General features: G+C 34.1%; 2 protein-coding genes and 1 pseudogene across 3 annotated transcripts; all 3 read left to right on the top strand.

Annotated features, from left to right (window-relative positions):
- Positions 1–625: 625 nt before the first annotated feature.
- On the top strand, positions 626–3,456 carry LOC123911215 (verprolin-like). Its single transcript, XM_045962588.1, has 3 exons — positions 626–842; positions 1,263–1,883; positions 3,234–3,456. Exons 1-3 carry the CDS (start codon positions 755–757, stop codon positions 3,263–3,265), a joined length of 741 nt encoding a protein of 246 aa, XP_045818544.1. The 5' UTR covers positions 626–754; the 3' UTR covers positions 3,266–3,456.
- A 5,337-nt stretch (positions 3,457–8,793) lies between these two features.
- On the top strand, positions 8,794–11,762 carry LOC123911216 (proline-rich extensin-like protein EPR1). 2 transcript variants are annotated; one of them, XM_045962590.1, is made up of 3 exons: positions 8,800–10,744; positions 10,778–11,101; positions 11,525–11,762. In XM_045962590.1, exons 1-2 carry the CDS (start codon positions 8,849–8,851, stop codon positions 11,054–11,056), a joined length of 2,175 nt encoding a protein of 724 aa, XP_045818546.1. In that variant the 5' UTR covers positions 8,800–8,848; the 3' UTR covers positions 11,057–11,101; positions 11,525–11,762. The 2 variants fall into 2 exon arrangements, with proteins under 2 accessions (XP_045818545.1, XP_045818546.1); XM_045962589.1 differs by having other exon boundaries at positions 8,794–11,101.
- Positions 11,763–17,190: 5,428 nt separating this feature from the next.
- Positions 17,191–19,185, top strand: LOC123905368 (annotated as a pseudogene).
- The last annotated feature ends 1,040 nt before the right edge of the window (positions 19,186–20,225 follow it).

Consider the following 20,225-nt stretch of genomic DNA (forward strand, 5'->3'; position numbering starts at 1 on the left):
ATTATTCTCAACGAATTGATCATGAATAAACTTTCAGAGTTTGACTATGTAGGGCGTTCAATATATCCTTCAGATGCAAATATCTACTTTCAGAAATGGGATTTCCATCTACGATTCTACACACTTGAACATACATTAATATCTCCAATTGTTCTCTTTTACATTGTTATCATCAAAACTTCAGAGCTAAAATCCATTTTGGTTTAACAAATTATCCATAATTCTTTAAAAACAATTTAAGAAAAAACTGATGACAATAGTAAAAATATTTTTCAACCTATTTCATTTATACACTTATCTTAATTAATTGTTGATTCGATTCATAAATTTAATGGTTTTGTATCTAGCCAATGCTCAATAGATCTATCTTTGTCATCTTGTTCTTTGAGTGTCAAGCAAGCAAAACGAAGGTGCATGTTCAAGCAAGAATATATTCCACACAACAATAACTAATTAATTAACTCTATTTCATACGTACTAATAATAGTCCCAAAATTCCAAAGAAATACAATGTACCACGTCCTTTATCCTTTCAGCAGAAGATTGTTTTCTTATTAACATGTCACAAAGTGACATCAACAAAATTAATTAAAGCGACAATAGAATCAACTTTAGTCTAAAATTATATATTCATGGTTTCTCACTTTACGGCTGCCAACTACTTATATTACAGTCCATTGCTCTTACTCTCAATCAGCACAACCAGTAAGCTTTCAATTTCCACCTCTAATTTGTGCATTGGTATTTAATTCCAATGGATTCAAGAGCTTACATCCTAAGAGGCAGTGTTACATATCTTTGCCTCTTGATCATCCTAGCTTCAACTCTTTTCCCTTTGTGTGGTAAACCATTCATTCATAAAATATATAGTTATAAAATTCATGCACTGATCTATCTAGTGTGCGCAGTTACCTTTTGTGCAGTCAAGTTGCATTCAGTAGCTCTCAACCATTAGATCAGAATCACGCGGTTCAGATTTTAATACAATTTTAGTTTTATAAAAATTTTAACTTTAAAATCTAGGCGTCCGATCAAGATCGGACGACTGTGATTGCTTTGACTACATGCAGTCACTGGTGCTGACTGCACCCAATCCAAATATTAATAAAATATATTTAATTTTTGTCCACAAATTCTAACTCAACTGATAGAAATATCAAAATTGCTAGGTCAAACGCCATGATCAGGATTCGATTTCTAATAGTTTGTCATTTTCGTCTATTTTACCAAAATATAAAATTTAACTTTTGTTAAATTTGCAGATGCTTTAAGTCATGGAAGAGGTAGAAGCTCCTCAATCAAATCATGGAAGAAACTAAAATCACAAAATAGTTTAAACAGATATTCATCATTTGGGTACTTAGACATTGATTCATATGGTTCTCCATCTTCTCAACCACTACCACCTTTCAATTCACTTGCACCACAACCTACCTCTCTACAACCTAGTTCCCCTGTTTCAATCCCACCTCATGATGGTTTTGAGCCACCAAGTCCTAAAACCATTGTTACAATTTCACCACCTACAAGCCCACCAAAACATGTTCCAAGCCCACCTAAAAGTGCTATAAGCCCTCCCCAAATATACTTGCCACCTATTGTGTATCCACCACCACCTTCATCTCATAAAAAGCCACCACAATATGCAATTTGGTGTGTTGCAAAACCTACAGTTCCTGATCCTATAATTCAATTTGCTATGGACTATGCTTGTGGGTCTGGGGCTGATTGTAAATCAATTCAGCCCAATGGATCATGCTTCCAGCCCAATAGTTTGTTGGCCCATGCTTCATATGCATTCAATAGCTATTGGCAGAACACTAAGATTGGTGGTGGCACTTGTGATTTTGGTGGGACTGCTATGCTTGTCACTGTTGATCCAAGTAAGTTTGTGCTACAATTTTTAAGAGACTTTCTTTTTGCTGCTACTACTTAAGTTGTTAAGAGTCCCACATCGGTTGAGAGATGACCTGACTAAGTGTTTATATACTAGAGGCAATCCTCACCTTACAAGCCGGTTTTGTAAGGTTGAGTTAGGCCCAATACTCAATTCTAAGATAAGTTGTAAATTTTATAAAATGAGATATTTGAGGAAAAAACGTCGTCCACTACTTAAGTAAGATATGATGTTTGAGAAAATGGCAAAGTGATAAAAAAATGTGTCCATCTTTAATTACCTTTGGGGTGTGCATCACTTGTCGTGTGAGTAAGTGACTATACGGTAAAAATGTATGTTCAGATAGAGAATTTTGGAAAGGAGAGAGAATGGAGATTTTTTTTTTTAAATAAAAAAAATTGGGGAAGGAGATTGTTAAAAGTTGTTCGGACACACAACATTTAAATACATATCATTTAATTGAGAGACGATTTGAATAATTTTTTTATGCTATTTTTCTCATATTGAGAGTGAAATATTATTAGAAATATTATTTATTATAAAACTATAATAAATGTTTTTGAAGCTCCAAATATTAGAAAATTAAATATAATATTAAAATTTTAATTTTAGACCCTAATAAGATTTTTGTACACGTCCCTGTAAATAATATGACAAAATTACCTCTTCACAATTCACATCACATGTCATTGTTTCATATTGAGATTTGTTTTTTGTTACAAAATTACAATGAGAGAACTTTCTTTAGTCGTTAGTTGTAGGTCATTTCACATCACAGACACAGACTATACACTCACAATAGAGACACATGCCACTTGTACAAATTTCATTGTCACAATTAGTTGTCTTATGGTTATTACATATTACTCCCTCCATTCTAAAAAATAGTCAAAGAAAAAGTGATATATTTGGTTTAAAATTTAGGTTAAATATATTATTTTTGTTAACCAATTTTTTTTGACATAAATTGAGTATCATTTGCGCGTAATTAAGAGACAAACTTTTAGCGTCTTGTGAGATTTAAATATGGATGACAAACTCTCTCCGCTGAATGTTCAAGTCAGAAATCGAACCTAGAATTTTGATTAAACTAGAAGAGACTCACATCATCTTATTTAATTGCTGTTGAATTTTATTAACCAACAATTTTTGGTTATAATTTTGGGATGGACGATGAAGTATTTATCCTTTATATATATTATGAATAAGAATACTAGTACTACTGCATTATACAGTATTTGCCTCCAATTATTTATTTTTCGTGTCTTCAATTTAAAATTATGCATGGGCCATTGACAGACTGACATTTTCCTGATATCCAATGTTTATATGGCAGGTTATGACAAGTGCAACTTCATGTCGACTTAGCAGCTCATTGCTTGCTTTCTAATAGTAGCATTTAATTTGGAGACATTATTTATTATGTAATCATACATACCCTTGCTTAATTAGAGACATTATTTGGAATTACCTTGATCATCATTGTTTCTTTTTCTATTATTGGAATCATCCTTTGTTGCTTTTTCTATTATTGGAAATAAAGTCACTAACCTTGATCATCATATTTCCGGTATTTCTAGGAATTAATTCTATGGCTAATGCTACGGTGGACCACCTTCACAAGTGGTCCACCATGGATAAATGATCTACCGAATATGAATTTTATGAAATTTATTGTTGGATTGAAAGTTTATATCGTATAGATTATCCATAAATTTTTAAAATTTTTTTGAAAATCATTTGATATATTATTGAGACCCATCAAAATTTACGTTATTTAATAAACTGTTAATCTTGATGTGTCTCAATAACATATCAAATGATTTTCAATTTTTCTAAATTTTTCTATGGATGATCTATATGATATAAACTTTCAATCCAACGGTGAATTTTGTAAAATTCGTATTCGTTATAATGTTATTCATGACTGGTCCACCATAAACCACTTGATGAAGTGATCCATATTAGAATTTACCTTAATTCTATAGGTGTCGTCGATTTTGGAAGCAATATCCATTTTTAATAACTTAATTTTTTTCAAAGTTCTAACTTGGATTTCTGCCATGATAAAATAAAAGAAAAAGTAATAAAAAATATTATTTTAATAGCAATGATACCATTATTGATTATCAATATTATATCAAGAGGTAGTGTATGTCTCATCTTATTATAATTGTCTCGAGAATTTGGTCTTTAAACCATGTAATATTATATAAAACATAAAACTTGAATTAAGCACAAGAAATGCCTAACCACAGTAGTTTACAAAATAATGCAATATAAACAAAAAATGGCTTAACAATATCTCACTATCCATCTCTAATTCTAAAACAAGCAATGAGATTAGACCACCATATATTCAAATCAAAACAAAATCATTTATTATGCGTCTCTCTTAAACCACCACCATAATATTTTCACCATAATTTTCTCAAGAGTAAAATCTACGGCATAAATATTAAGGATAGGAGATGTTTAAAGGAAAGAAATGCTATTTGATAATTTTATGTGATGGTTATAATGCAGAGAAAGATTCATTGTGGTGGAGGGATATTTTTTCTATCGAGACGGTGAAAGGGCGATATTGGATGGTTCCCATCTAATTAACATTAATAGTGTGTTGGATAATGGTTTATCGATTAACTTTTAACAAGAAAAATGGATTGGAGGTACTTGTTATGTGTATGTGTATCCTTTATTATTTTGCCTTTAAGAGCTTTAAGAAGGCAATGACCAGTGGTAGCCAATAGAGGCAGATGGGTGGGCGTAGAGTGGCGTTGGCAATTGGCATTGGAATTATTCTTAACCTTTATTCAATATTGAGGCTGACGATTTAATTGAATTAGAAGGATTATTAGAAGGTGTTAGACCGCATAATAATATATGACTTCATTACCATTTTTTTGTGAGACTTTATGTATAAATAAAAATAATGCAAAATTTAACAAAACTAAATAAATAGAAAGATTATATAAATAAAAAATGAATCCGTAAAATAAATAGAAACTTTTTCTTGAACAACGCTGTATTTTGAAGATTAGCAATATTTTATAGATAAATTTAATGTCTTCTTAAACTTTTGAGTAAATTACACTTCCCAGAGACATGTTTAAATTACATTACCCTCACATTTTATATTAAAATATACACTTCACTCCCATCTTATACAAAATATATTAGAGAAAATTACACTCCTTGAAAGAAGCTTGAATTTCTCATCCCCCTAATATTAAAATCTACATTTTAATCTTTTATAATAAAACTTCATTTTAATATAATCAAACTTCTAATGCAAATATTTTTGTTATTATTTTTTACGCACATCATTAACATATAATGTTAAATGTTTTTATAAATTATGAAACTATAGAAAATAAAATACAAATCTCGAATAAATTACTAAATTTATATTCTAAAATAATAAAAATTTCAAAGAAGAAAAATTAATTTCTTCAATGATGACTTAAAGTTTTTTGACATAAAGTAGTGGTTTAAAGTTAATTGTTATCACAAATATATTTATTTATGTTAAAATGGACTAAAGTGTATATTTTAACATAAGAGGGGAGAAGAGTGTAATTTACTCTAAATTTTTATATTAATTTATATTAAAATAAATATTAAATTTTACATATATTTTGTCTATAGATATTCCAACTAAATATTGTGGGTACTAAAGAATTTATGTTTTTTAAAAGAAAAAAACTTCATTGACATGTTGCGAATTTGGAAGCTAATCCATGTGCTATATAATGTATGTAATTGAAGAAGAAATAGCCAGCCGACATCTAAATGCATACAAATGTTAACAAACAAACAAACAAAATGCATATAAGGTTGATTTTAAAAAAATAATGCATATACGGTGTTTTTTTGGCGCAAATAATGCATATAAGGTTAAGACTTAAAGACATTACCGACATATAAATGCATATGCATATATAAGGTTGAGTTCAATACCCGACTAAAATCCATTTCGCTTTCTTCATGTTTTCTACAATTACATATTAGACATTTCAATAGATAAATTATGTAAATGTGATTTAATTAGAAGAAAATATGCTGATTAATTAATTATAAGTTGTTACTGATCAAACATTACAAATTATTAATTTTTGTTATCATTAATTAAAAGTGATTTTAGGGATTTATAGCACATATACACTTGCTTTGGTCATAACAAGGCTAGGTCTAAATAATCCATGGTGTTCCGATATTTTGAAACTCTAGTTGTTTTAAGATTTGTTGAGATCTGCAAATTATAAGATTTAAGATTTTTTTTTTTCGAGTCGGTATTGATTTAATATTATGTATCAATCTTTGTGATTGATTTTAACTGGTTTAATATCCTCATCATTCTGTGTTTGAAATTTGATTATTTGGCTCGAAATAGTCTTTTTTTTTTTTTTTTTGCTATTAGTGTGTTTTAGGAATAACTAGAGATTGTTGGATCCACATGTGTTTTTTAATTGTTTGCAATTTTCCATTTGGGTTGAGTTACACTTTGTGCGGATTCACCGGATTAGGTTCAATGTCCCCCAATTTTTCTTCTTTTGTATTTTTTCTTTCAGTTATTATTATTATTATTATTATTATTATTATTATTATTATTATTATTATTATTATTATGAGCATGCATGCAACTTATTTTTGTTTTATAGGGATGCTAACATAGCTGAATATATATTCAACATTTCCGTGCATGTTAATATTCTTAACTTATAAAAAAAGTTGAAAAAGTATGAAAAACAAAAAAAATAAAACAATAAAAAAAATTTTAAAATAATTAATTGATATATTTTGTATGAGTGTGTACTTAAAATGAAAGGATTTAGTCCAAAAATAAAAAAATGGAAGGATTATTTAACTCTGAATTGAATAAAAAAACTTGTTTAATGTACTTTTAGTATAAAATTTTAAATTTAATTTTTTTTGACTCATAAATTTAATTTTTTTTTTTGTCACCATAACATACGCAGTTCTTAACCTCTAACATTACTATGGAAACAATTTTAGTGTCTATTGTTAAATTAACATATATTTTATAATAATGTTTGACAAACATGTTTTGAACTTTATAAATGTTCTTCACAAAATTTTGGCAAATAAAATGAAAACAGCAAAAGAAGAATATAAACTCTAGAGTAAGAAGGCATATGTACGTTCTTCAAATCTTCAGCATGAGATTTTCAAATAATAAGTTTATCAATATTCGATGATTTTAATGAGTGCTTGTTTTCGTAATAATTCTGGTGAGTTTATGGCTGTAATTACGCAGTGGCAGCAACTGACTTTATCAACAGAGGAGGATGAAGCATGAGCATTATTGCAAGCTATGAATGAAGCTAAGAGTAGAGGTTTTGAAAGCGTCCAATTTGAAAGTGACTCTCAAGTGTTGGTTGATGCTATTCGTACCAAACGGCGAGACAACTCGGAATTTCTTTCAATCGTTAATGAAATTATTCTTGTTATGTTATCATGTGTGAACTTTGAAGTTAAGTTTAATAGGAGACAAGTGAATTCGGTTGCTCACACTTTAGCTAGGGCGGCCAATTCTTGGACTAGTTTCCATAGATTTAAGATTATTTCTTCATGTATTAAACTTTTGATAATTAATGAAATTCAGTAAATTTGTTTAGTTCAAAAAAAAATAATTAGCAAAAAAAATCTATTCAAATTAAATATGAAAAAATCACTTGGATCAATTCATTGTTGGTGCAAAAAAATCTATTATTGATAAACCAGTTCAAATTAAACCGGTTCATCTTTATCATGTCCTAAATATGTGCAATAACAATTGCGTAATATGAAACATGCTAGTCCATTAAAATGAATTAAATATAAATTTTTTAAATATCAAAAACTCAATATTAAATTAACAAAAATCTAAACATATATACATCAAATTTTGAGTTTTTTTTTTTTTTGAGAAACTTTTGATCTCTAAAAAAAAAATTCAAAAATATACGTTTTGACTTAACAATGGGTTAGTTTTGTAGGAAAAAAACCGGTTTACACCAACAATGAATTGATCCAAGTGATAAGAGTCTTGGTTCCTTTAAGCATGTGGTCAGAGATTCGATTACTAACTCAATTGTATGGAGAAAATTCAGTTGGAGGGGTAAATCCAACCCACCTTACATGCCACACAGGTTCTTCGAGGAAGATTAGTTATCGCCAAGGCGATGAAAACTTCGTACTAATATCATGGTAAAATTTTTTTTGTAAGAACTAAAACTTAGAATTTTTTTTATAACAAAAAATGAAATTTGAAATTTATCAGGACAGAAAATTTAACGTCAGAAAACATTACATGGAATAATATAATTTCAAGTCAGTAATTTTATGTCGATGCATGTTAATGTTTCAAATAAACAATGAATAGTATAGTTCCAAGAGCCAATTTACAAAATTGTGATTTAGCTAGATTGATTGCTGAAACGTACACGATCGTGAATGTGACTGATCACAAGAAAGACTCATCAAAATTTCTTCAATGGATTTCGTCAAGTTTTATATCAATTTGTGGCAATGTCGATATTGAGAATTAGAATCGAGAATTAGACACTATACATATGAATTTCAATGATGTTTATCATTTTGCCTAAGACAATGAAACACAAACATGATATTAATACGAAGTTTTTATCGCCTTTACGATGACTCTTTATTTTGTCACACACATACTTAGAAACAAGTAGAAAAAAAAAATTATATGTATTTTTAAAATAATTAAATGATGTTTATTTTTTATGTATGTGATTAAATGATGTGTCTTAAAAATTGTGACCATATTATATACATTTTGAAGCATCGGTGATTTAGAAGTTTACGACAAAAAGTAATTCATGGTTTTCCTCACCATATATAAACCACCTCACTCACCCAATTCTATTAAGTGAAGTGTGTAGCTTCACAGCGTATAATACTCTACACTACAATCTTTGAAACATGGCTAACTATGCTATTGCCAATGTTCTAATCTTTCTCTTGAACTTGAGTACCATACTCAATGTTCTTGCTAGTCCTGTTTGTCCTTATCCAAGTCCTAAGCCGCCAAAACACCACCCTCCTATTGTTAAGCCACCAGTTCAAAAACCACCATCGCATTCTCCTATAACACCAATTCACATACCACCAAAGTATCCTCCTAAGCCACCACCTCCATCATCATCACCAAAACCACCACATGTTCCAAAACCTCCTCATTATCACAAACCTCCAATAGTTCATCCACCTCATGTGCCAAAACCACCAATTGTTAAACCACCAAAAGTTCATCCACCACATGTTCCAAAACCTCCTCATTATCCCAAACCTCCGATAGTACATCCACCTCATGTGCCAAAACCTCCAATTGTTAAACCACATCCAAAGCCACCTATTGTGAAACCACCAAAACCACCTGTGATTACTCCTCCAACACCAATACCACCAGTGGTTACTCCACCGACACCAAAACCACCAGTAACTACTCCACCAACACCTACACCACCGGTGATTAGTCCACCAATACCAAAACCGCCTAGTGAAGCACCATGTCCACCACCAAAACAACCAACACCACCAACACCACCTGTGATTACTCCACCGACACCAACACCACCCACGCCAACACCACCCGTGATTACACCACCGACACCAACACCGCCGGTGATCACCCCTCCGACACCAACACCACCGGTGATTACTCCACCAACACCAACACCACCAGTAATTACACCACCGCCTAGTGAAACACCAACACCACCGACACCAACACCACCAGTGATCACTCCCCCTACACCAACACCACCGGTGATCACTCCACCAACACCAACACCACCAGTAATTACACCACCGACACCAACACCACCGGTGATCACTCCACCAACACCAACACCACCGGTTATCACTCCACCAACACCACCAGTAATTACACCACCGCCTAGTGAAACACCAACACCACCAGTGATTACTCCACCTACACCAACACCACCAGTGATTACACCACCGACACCAACACCAACACCACCACCTAGTGAAACACCAACACCACCTACACCAACACCACCGGTGATCACTCCCCCAACACCACCAGTGATTACACCACCTACACCAACACCACCAGTAATTACACCACCACCTAGTGCAACACCGACACCACCAGTGACTACACCACCAACACCACCAGTGATCACTCCACCAACACCAACTCCACCAGTGATTACTCCGCCAACACCAACACCACCAGTAATTACACCACCGACACCAACACCACCGGTTATCACTCCACCAACACCACCAGCAATTACACCACCGCCTAGTGAAACACCAACACCACCAGTGATTACTCCACCTACACCAACACCACCAGTGATTACACCACCGACACCAACACCAACACCACCTACACCAACACCACCGGTGATCACTCCACCAACACCACCAGTGATTACACCACCTACACCAACACCACCAGTAATTACACCACCACCTAGTGCAACACCGACACCACCAGTGACTACACCACCAACACCACCAGTGATCACTCCACCAACACCAACTCCACCAGTGATTACTCCGCCAACACCAACACCACCGATAATTATACCACCACCTAGTGAAACACCGACACCACCCACACCAACACCACCGGTGATCACTCCACCAACACCACCAGTGATTACACCACCGACACCAACACCACCTGTGATCACTCCACCAACACCGACACCACCAACACCCCCAATAATTTCTCCACCAACACCAACACCACCAGTTATCACTCCACCAACACCACCGTTGATTACTCCACCAACACCGACACCACCCGTGATTGCTCCACCAACACCGCCTAGTGAAACTCCTCCACCACAAGCAACACCGCCTAGTGTAACACCTCCACCACAAGCACAACCAACATGCCCCATTGATATTTTGAAATTGGGAGCATGTGTTGATGTGCTTAGTGGAATTATACATATTGGAATTGGTGGTAGTGCTAAACAGACATGTTGTCCATTGCTTCAAGGAATTGCGGATTTGGATGCTGCCATATGTCTCTGCAGTTCTATTAAACTCAAGCTTCTTAATATCAACATTGTTCTCCCAATTGCTCTCCAGCTTCTAGTTGATTGTGGCAAAACTCCACCAGAAGGATTTAAGTGTCCGACATAGTGCCCTTCTGCATGCATGCTCTACTATATTTATATTTCTTATGAGGTAATTAGATTTAGACTTATTATTAAAATCCTATTAATGAAAGTCTTGGTGCATGCAATTTCTTAAAATAAATTTAATTTATACATATTCTGATAGAAGATTAGTTAGCAATGATAGAGGATTAGTTAGTAGTTAATTAATTAATTTAAATAAAAGACTTCATTTTCATTCATTAGGTTAAAATATGAAAGAACACTACATATATAGGACTCCTAATGGGCCTAAGGGCATAAAGCCCATTTAACAACCCAATAACATAAATGACCAACTAATAATATAAATAATATATATCATTACTATCTAAATTACTTAATTAAATACTACCTAATAATTAATTAATTAACTACTAACTAATCCTCTATCATTGCTAACTAATCTTCTATCATATTCATATGACTTAGCTGCCTTAATTCATGTTTACAGGAATTGCATGAATGTTATTAGGTTGTCTGGAATAAGGTTAACGTACACACAAGTTGAAAGAGATGCAGTGAAGAAATTGTCATTGTTTCTTGTTTAACAAGTTGTTACAAATAAAGGCCAAGAACATGTAGAAGTATTGTGATAGAATTTATGTAACTAAGTGAGTGCAGACATGCACTTCACGATCGAAGTAGTTGTCGTAATTCATTCATTATGAGATCTTTTAATTTTATTGCCAGTATTGAATTTTAGTAAGTTAAAAAATTTGATGATGAAAGAGACTTGAATAGTTGAGTGCATTATCCGACTAAACAGTCGGGTCTATGAATTATGAATTCCGACACGGACACCTAATAAAATACACACAAGTTAATACTAAAAAATAAGGACACTGATACCTCATGTTAAAGGATAAAAAAACCTTGCAGAATACAGGAAGAAACCTTTCATGACGGTGAAATTTCGGCGGACTGGTGACAAATGTTGAGTCTGAGGATCCAACATCGTACCAACACAAAATATAACAGACAAGGTAAAAATAAATTGCAGATGTTCTACACGATGCTCCAACACCTGCCTGTCAGGAGCGATAGTATACTGATGTTGAGACAGATGTTTAAGCATCTTGTACCAGTACAGACAAGATAATAATAAAGTGCAGAACGTAAATAACACAAGTTATTTGTTAACCCAGTTCGGTGCAACATCACCTAATCTAGGGGATACCAATCCAGGAAGGAAATCCACTATAATAGTTCCAGTTCAAAGCCCTCAATAAACGTCCCGTTTATGACTTATCACATAGACACTACCCATGAAACTTCTACCTAGGAACTCCTAGATATGAGAACATCCGCTCACTTCCCTCAATCAACACAACCTGTGTTTACGATCGACAACAATCTACAAGGAGTCACACTCCCATAAAACTAATACCTAGCCAACACTCTTGACTAAGTTCACAATTTGGAGTTGCTTACAAGCTTCCTCCAAGTACAATATTCAACTCATTACCTAAAGATTTCTGAGTGAGGACACGGTGACCATCTCACAAGCCGAGTGGTTCACTTACACCAACTCTCCTAGAGAGTGGCTACAAGACACGAAACTCTAAAAACTACATCTTTGATGAACAATGACTTCGGTAGTTTGCACAAGGTTTCAGTCCTCCTTTAAATAGTCTGAGCTAGCACGGGCAAGGCCTTGAATTGGACTTCAAAAACGCAGCAGGTCTGAAAGAACCATCAAGGAATATTCTTGAATCAAATATTTTGTTTCCTAAAATAGTTGATGCATTCAAATAGGCGACATAGAACAACGCCGGGACATAGTAATTGCCAAGTTACTTCATTCAAAAGCACTTCGCCTTCCTGAAGCCTCGTGCTTGGGGGCTGTGGACTGGGCAACGACCCACTTTGTATTTTACCTAAGCCCAACAACGAAGGCCCAATACATCCAACCCACAAAAGATCAAGTAAAAAATGAATGGTGGGAGGATTTGAAATCTCGAACCCCACTGGCAGGTGACAGGCGAAGAAGAAAAGAAGTCCACCATCTCCACCCTCACACATTTGGCGGGAAGCAACCACCCACTATGCCATGTTTACACGATGGACAAGATAATGGGAGAAGAACATGGCTATCATGGTATCAAGGAAGGAGAAAAGCCTATAAATAGACCTAGGCAATCACCGTAAAAGATATAGAGTAGGGGTGATCGTATCCGAACCAATCCAAAAGTAAAACCGTAAATCGAACCAAACCAAACCGAAAACCGCAAAAACCGCATTTGGTTTGGATGTATTTGGATGGCTTTCTTACTGAACCGCAAACCGCAAAACCGCAAACCGCAAAAACCGCAAAAACCGCGGATAACCGCAAAAACCGCATTAAGTTACTATTATATATTTATATTCCAATATCGTAAAAGAAAATATATTTATATTCCAATATACATGCCCAATTACCAAGTCAGTCGACCAAATTAATCGAACTTCAAGTTGTTTTTATTTTTTGTACTGAAATTTTATTTTGGTGTTGTAATGTTATTTTAAATAAACAAATTTTATCGGTACCGTGATGTTATTTTGAAAATTCAATTTTTTTATATATTTAAAATTGTAAGTTACTATAATGTTATTTTGGATAAATAATTTTTGTTGGTACTACAATGTTATTTTGGAACTTCAATTTTTTATTTTTTTTTTATGCTTAAAATTGTTCGGTACAATCGTTATGTTTTAAACCGCACCAACCGAACCGATTCAAACCGCATTGGTTTGGTTTGGTTTGGTTTGGATGACTTTTTAAAAATCAACCGAACCAAACCGAACCGCATGCATTTTTATCTCGTGGTTAGGATGACTTTTATGCTCAAAACCGAACCAAACCGCACCGCGATCACCCCTAATATAGAGTTTCTGATTCACATTTTTGTTTGAAAACTCATTATTGAATAATAATAATAATAATAATAATAATAATAATAATAATAATAATAATAATAATAATAATAATAATAATAATAATAATAATAATATAAACCCCTTGAATGTTCACCAGAACATAAACCAATCAAAATCATTCACCTCAACAAATGTATTGGTACATATTCACATAATGTGTTTCGACTCGTTCACCAAATTATTTTATATATTAATTCTTTATTTTGTTAATGTCTTCTCATATATTAAAATGCATGACTACTTTTTTATAATTTTTACGAGGACTAATATTTCTACTCGTATATTAATACAAGTGTCTATTTTTTTTTTAAAAAAAAAATTGGTGACATATTTATGCTTATATATTAATACGCATGCCAATTTTTTTATAATTTTTACGCCAACCTATATATCTACTCATATAATAATATGTGTGTCTACTTTTTTATAATCTCTATGCGAACCTATATTTGTCCTTGGAAATTTGAAAGGTTTAATAAAAAAAGGACATATAAAAATATTAAGAGGGTCTTATATTTAGGGACATGGATAGTAATTTTTCTGGAGATCTATATTTCTACTTATATATTAATTAATATAAGTGACTATTTTCTATAATTTCGACGAGGACCTATATTTTTATGGAAACCAATGTTTCTAAAATTCTAATAATATAGGCCACTAAGTTTTGATCGAGTGATGAAGGGTTTTGATAGTATACAAAAGGTCCTGGGTTCGATTCTCAGCTCCATTGTAAACCAAAAAAAATTCTAAAAAAATTCTAGATGATGGTTTTGATCATGTGTCTATTTTTTTTTTATAATTTTAGCGGAAATTTCTACTCATGAAAAAATCTCAGGACAGACAGATGTAGAATCTGTATTTTTGCTCATATATTAATGTGTGTCTATTTTTTATAATTTTTAGGCGGACATATATTTCTACTCATATTAATATGCATGCCTGCTTTTTTATAATCTCTACGCGGGCCTATATTTGCCATTGGTTGTCCTTTAAAAGGGGTCTTATAAAAATGTGTAAAGAAAAATCTCAAGAGGATCTTATTTTTCTTGACTTCAAACAAACAATATTCATTCATTCAAATTGATAAATTATATCGTTGTAATTCAAATTCAAAGTCGCTAAAAACAAGAAGGATAAATTTGCGAACAAACTCACAACATCCATGTTAATAGCATAAAACGACAAATTGCACATGCCTACAAATTTAAATACGACAATATTGAAGTGTCAGGAATATCCATGCATCCGGATCTGTAGCGTTGATGACACCAAAATTGACATTGATTGAATCTGGATCTGTAGTGTTAATACAAGTATCTATTTTCTATATAATTTCAACATGGACCTATATTTCTACTCATATATAATGTGTGCGCCTATTTTTTTATAATCTCTACGCGGACCAATATTTCTACTTACGTGGACCTATAGTTCTACTCGTATATTAGTACATGTGATTGCCCTTTTATAATTTTTACGCGAAACTATATTTCTACTCATATATTAATATGCGTGCCTACTTTTTTTATTATTTATAAGTAGAGCTATATTAAATTTCTACTCATGAAAAATCTAAGGAGGGACGGACGTAGTCATTTTTATGGGAACCTATTGTTATCCCATATTTTAGCTCGAGCTAAAATATGTTTTTCATCTCTAGTTCCAAAGACATTCATTACTGAAAGGCTTGTTAAATGACTTTAAATAGTGTCAGGCTTTAAATGTCTTCAAGAACAAGAGAGATTATCTCGCTTATCTTCTCATTTAATGAAGGTTAAGGGTAATGTCTTTAAGAACAAGAGAGTTCTAATGGAAAGTATTATTTTCTTCGTCCATTATGAGTCTACAAGATACGAAGAAATTCTGCCTTTCGAGTAAATGGCTGATTCGATTGCAGTCAAAGAATCGAAATACTTATGATTGTGGACTTGGAGTATTTTCCATCCTTCAAATGTGATTCGATTTCGACAGTTACAACGGTTCAAGGCCTTGGTTCATTTCAAATGCAAAAGGACGCGTGGCAGAGGACTAGTAGTTTAACGTTAAAGTAGCAGTTACTTAGTTTTTCTATAAATAGGAGTTTGTAAGTCGAAATAAGGGTCACAATTCACTTACACAAATTCTCAAACACTCAAAGTATCCATGCTACAGCGATAAACGAGTTACTCGAGAAAGATGTATGAATCAGTGAACCATCTTTACTTATTTGTAACATTTACATTCTAAATGCAATTTTACTTTTCCTAAATCTTTATTTTCAAAGTATTTACGTTTCTGCATTTAAATGGTTCTCTCATTCGAGTGAACTTTCTTTTCATGTTCATTTAATTTATGTTTCACACTTGTGTTTCATAAAACCTCGTTTTACAAATTACGCAACTGAAAATCTTTCAAGTTAAACACATTGTTATTGCAAATTAATGATGCATTTAATGAAGAACATTCAAACCTCTTTTAATATAACGCACGAACAATTGTCCCGAGATTTACTAGTTGATCGCTCAAGTAATTAATTTAAACTAGCGGTTGTTTACATTACCAAAAATCAGTGTAAACAAATTGGCACGCCTAGTGGGACGGGTTGTTTGTGCAGTTTTTCATTTTTAAAAGAAGTTTGTTTTCTAAAATTTTCATCGAATACTAAACAATTGGTATTCAGAAGTTGTCTGTTTTGATTTTGTATGCATTTGAGGAGTGGTAAATCCTTACCAAATTTAACTAGTGTTAAATCTCGATAAAAAATGGTTCGACCACCCAATAATAATCAAAACAACAATAACAATGTCCTAAATCCCGAGGGACAGCCAACACAAGCGTCCAATAGTAACGCTACTGTTATGGCCAATAGCTCTGGAACATCTGGTTCGAGCGGACCCTCAGTGAGTTTTGGGAATATAGGAGTAACAGTTCCTTCAACGAGTTCGACCCTATCTGGGTCAATATCTTCGTTAGTGTCAAACAATATGGGAAATAATCAGTCGGGTCCTAACGATTTAAGGAGCCCAATTCGATCATTTGCGCTGGATCAATCAGGGTTAGGTTTTGCCAGCATCTTTGATGATGGACTTACATCATTCTAATTCTAACCCTGAAAGGGCTACCATGCCTTCCCCATCAGCCTCTGTTGTGGGAAATAGGGCCAGAGACATTGCCCAACAAAATTTGACAAATGTAACCATGATGTCTTTTAGACAACAAATGGACGAAAGCAACCATGAAATGGTTAACACCCTAACATAACAATTAGGAACTATCTTGAATCCTTTAATCAATAATACAAACGACAACTATCAGTTGTTAGCCCATCAGATGGGGCGAATTGCAGATTTCTTTGGCACTCCTGCAATGCCTAACCAAAATCTTCAACCCATTCGAAACCAAGAGCATGTTCAGGACCGAGGTTTGCCCATTAATGCTGGGGTCCCTGTAAATCAAGTTCCACAAGTGGTGCAAGAGGAACCACCAAAACAAGTGGTGAATCAAGTTCAAGATCCAGGGATAGTTTTGGTTAATAGAAATCAAAATGCTGACGAAGTAGTTAGAAATGTGCAACAAAACAATTTTGCACAACAAAATAACTTGGCAAATTTAGTCGAAACGATATTGACCCAAAATGGGTTTAATGTAGGCTTACACAGGCCCAATTTCGTTTCACCTTTGGCTGAGTACGTACTACAAACTGAATTGCCAAGGGGATGGAAGATCCCCAAATTCACAAAGTTTGCTGGGGATACAACTGAATCAACAGTGGAGCATGTTGCAAGGTTTTTTACTGAAGCAGGAAATTTGGCAGATAATGAAAATTTAAGAATGAAATATTTCCCAAATTCCCTCACGAAAAATGCTTTCACTTGGTTCACAACGCTTCCCCCACATTTGATTCATCATTGGCCTCAACTAGAAAGGGTTTTCCATGAACAATTTTACATGGGCCAATCTAAAATTAGTTTGAAAGAATTGGCTAGCGTTAGGAGGAAAACACCAGAGTCTGTAGATGACTATTTGAATCGATTCAGGTTACTCAAGGCTAGATGTTTTACACAAGTGTCTGAGCATGAGTTAGTCGAAATGGCTGCTGGAGGCCAAGACTATTCGATTTGAAAGAAATTAGATACACAACATCTAAGGGATATGGCATAATTAGCAGATAGAGTGAGACAGGTCGAACGCCTTAAAGCTGAAAAGGCTAGATCATCGAAGTTTCAAAAAAGGGAGAAAATAGCCTATGTCGAAACAATAGATGATGAAGATGAATATGTTGTCAGTTACGAGGACATAGAGGATAATGAAATTAATGTGGCCGAATTAAAATCAGGCCCTCCCTATGTTTGTAAATTGCTAAAGCCATCGAATGGGAAAAATCCTGTCGAACCCAAAAATGATAAATTTGTTGCTAAAACCTATTCATTCGACATAACAAAATGTGATGAAATATTTGATTTATTGGTTGCTGATGGCCAAATTGTTGTCCCAAAGGGGTTAAAAGTGCCTCCTTTAGAACAGCAAAAGAAAAGAGGTTTTTGTAAATTTCATAATTTTTTGGGTCATAAAACCTCACAATGTGTTCTTTTCAGGGATCTTGTTCAAAAGGCTTTGAAAGATGGAAGGCTGAAGTTTGGAGAGAAACCCAAGCAACAAATGAAAATTGATGAAGATCCATTACAAATATCAGACGCCTCTTATGTGGAGCCAGTCGAATGCTTGATGGTTGATGCTATGGATTTATCTGGTGGCGCACAGTTGGTTTCTATCCCAGAGAATGAATACTACGAGAAGATGAAAGTAGTATATCCTGGGGCTGAAGAGGAACTGATAGATTTCTTACAAAGGTGTAAACTTAACAAATCTGAAGTCATGCTCTGCCCAAGGTGCAGTGCAGTATTTGACAAAAAGGCTACTGAGGGCCTTAACAAGTTCATACCTTTTAGAAGAAACAAAGAGAATTGGCTAAAATCAAGGCCAGTAAAAAGACAAAATGTGGCGCATGCTAAACCAATGTACCAAAGGTTAGGCAATCCAAATACTTTTGTGTCATCCAACAACACACCAATGAACAAATGGGTTCATGGTCATGCATCAAACCTTGTCAGAAATTCTGTTGATAAGGGGAGTTCAAGTAAGAACCAGTCGAATCAATCTGTTGATTCGAAGAAGTATGCTTACAGAAATAACTACATGGAAAGAATCCCATGACACGTACACAATGGCGCAGGCATCAGCGCCAACAAAGATTGTCACTTTAGGGGGTTTAGAAGGCTGAAGATAAGAAAGGGAAACAGGTGGTCGAAGCGACCAAAAGGCCAGTAAAAGAGAGATTGTCTCAATCCTTGTCTGATCGAAAGATTGAAGACAAACTCGAAAAAGAGAACATGGAGGATGAGGATCTTCTTGATTCAGATCCTGAGTTTGATGTGCTGGTTAATGTAGTTTCCATTCTGCCTACTGAATATGATGTGTGGTCGGAAGTAACTGAAGGAGAGGATGAGTTCGATGAAAATGAATTGGCTTTACACAAGCCAATCTGTTATTATGTGATGAACAATGGCTGCCTAGAAGAGCAAATGGCCAATTTTGAAAGCCCAACTGAGGGAATGAAGAATCATTTGAAACCCCTCTTTATTCAGGCCAAAGTTAACAACGTGGGGGTCAACAAAGTGTTGATTGATGGAGGGGCAGCAGTAAATCTGATGCCAGAATTCATGATAACAAAGATTGGTAAGTTCTCTACTGACTTACACCCCCACAACATCGTCCTTTCGAATTACAAAGGTGAGACTGGTTTCTCACTGGGGGCAATTCAAGCCGATGTAGCAGTTGGCAACACTGTTAGGCCAACTTTGTTTTTGGTTATGGCATCAAAGGCCAATTACAATCTACTTCTAGGAAGGGAGTGGATACATGGCGTAGGAGCGGTGCCTTTGACTCTTCATCAGAGGGTGAGTATCTGGAGAGAAGATGGTGTGGTGGAAAATATCGAAGCCGATCAAAGCTATTTTAGGGCTGAGACACACCATATTACCAAGCATTCATTTGATAGAAAATTGGCGAATATTTCGCCATGTACTGAACAGGGATATGCCTATGCCCCTGCTGATAATGTCTATCATTCTGTCAAGTTAGACTCAACTCATGGGTTTATTTGGGAGAGAGAGGAGATAGATGATGGTCCATATGAGAATGAAGGCAAAATCCATCCAACTGGGTGGAACCTTTATGAAGACCACGACGACTAA

Source organism: Trifolium pratense, linkage group LG2, assembly GCF_020283565.1.
Source record: "Trifolium pratense cultivar HEN17-A07 linkage group LG2, ARS_RC_1.1, whole genome shotgun sequence".
Lineage (NCBI taxonomy): Eukaryota > Viridiplantae > Streptophyta > Magnoliopsida > Fabales > Fabaceae > Trifolium > Trifolium pratense.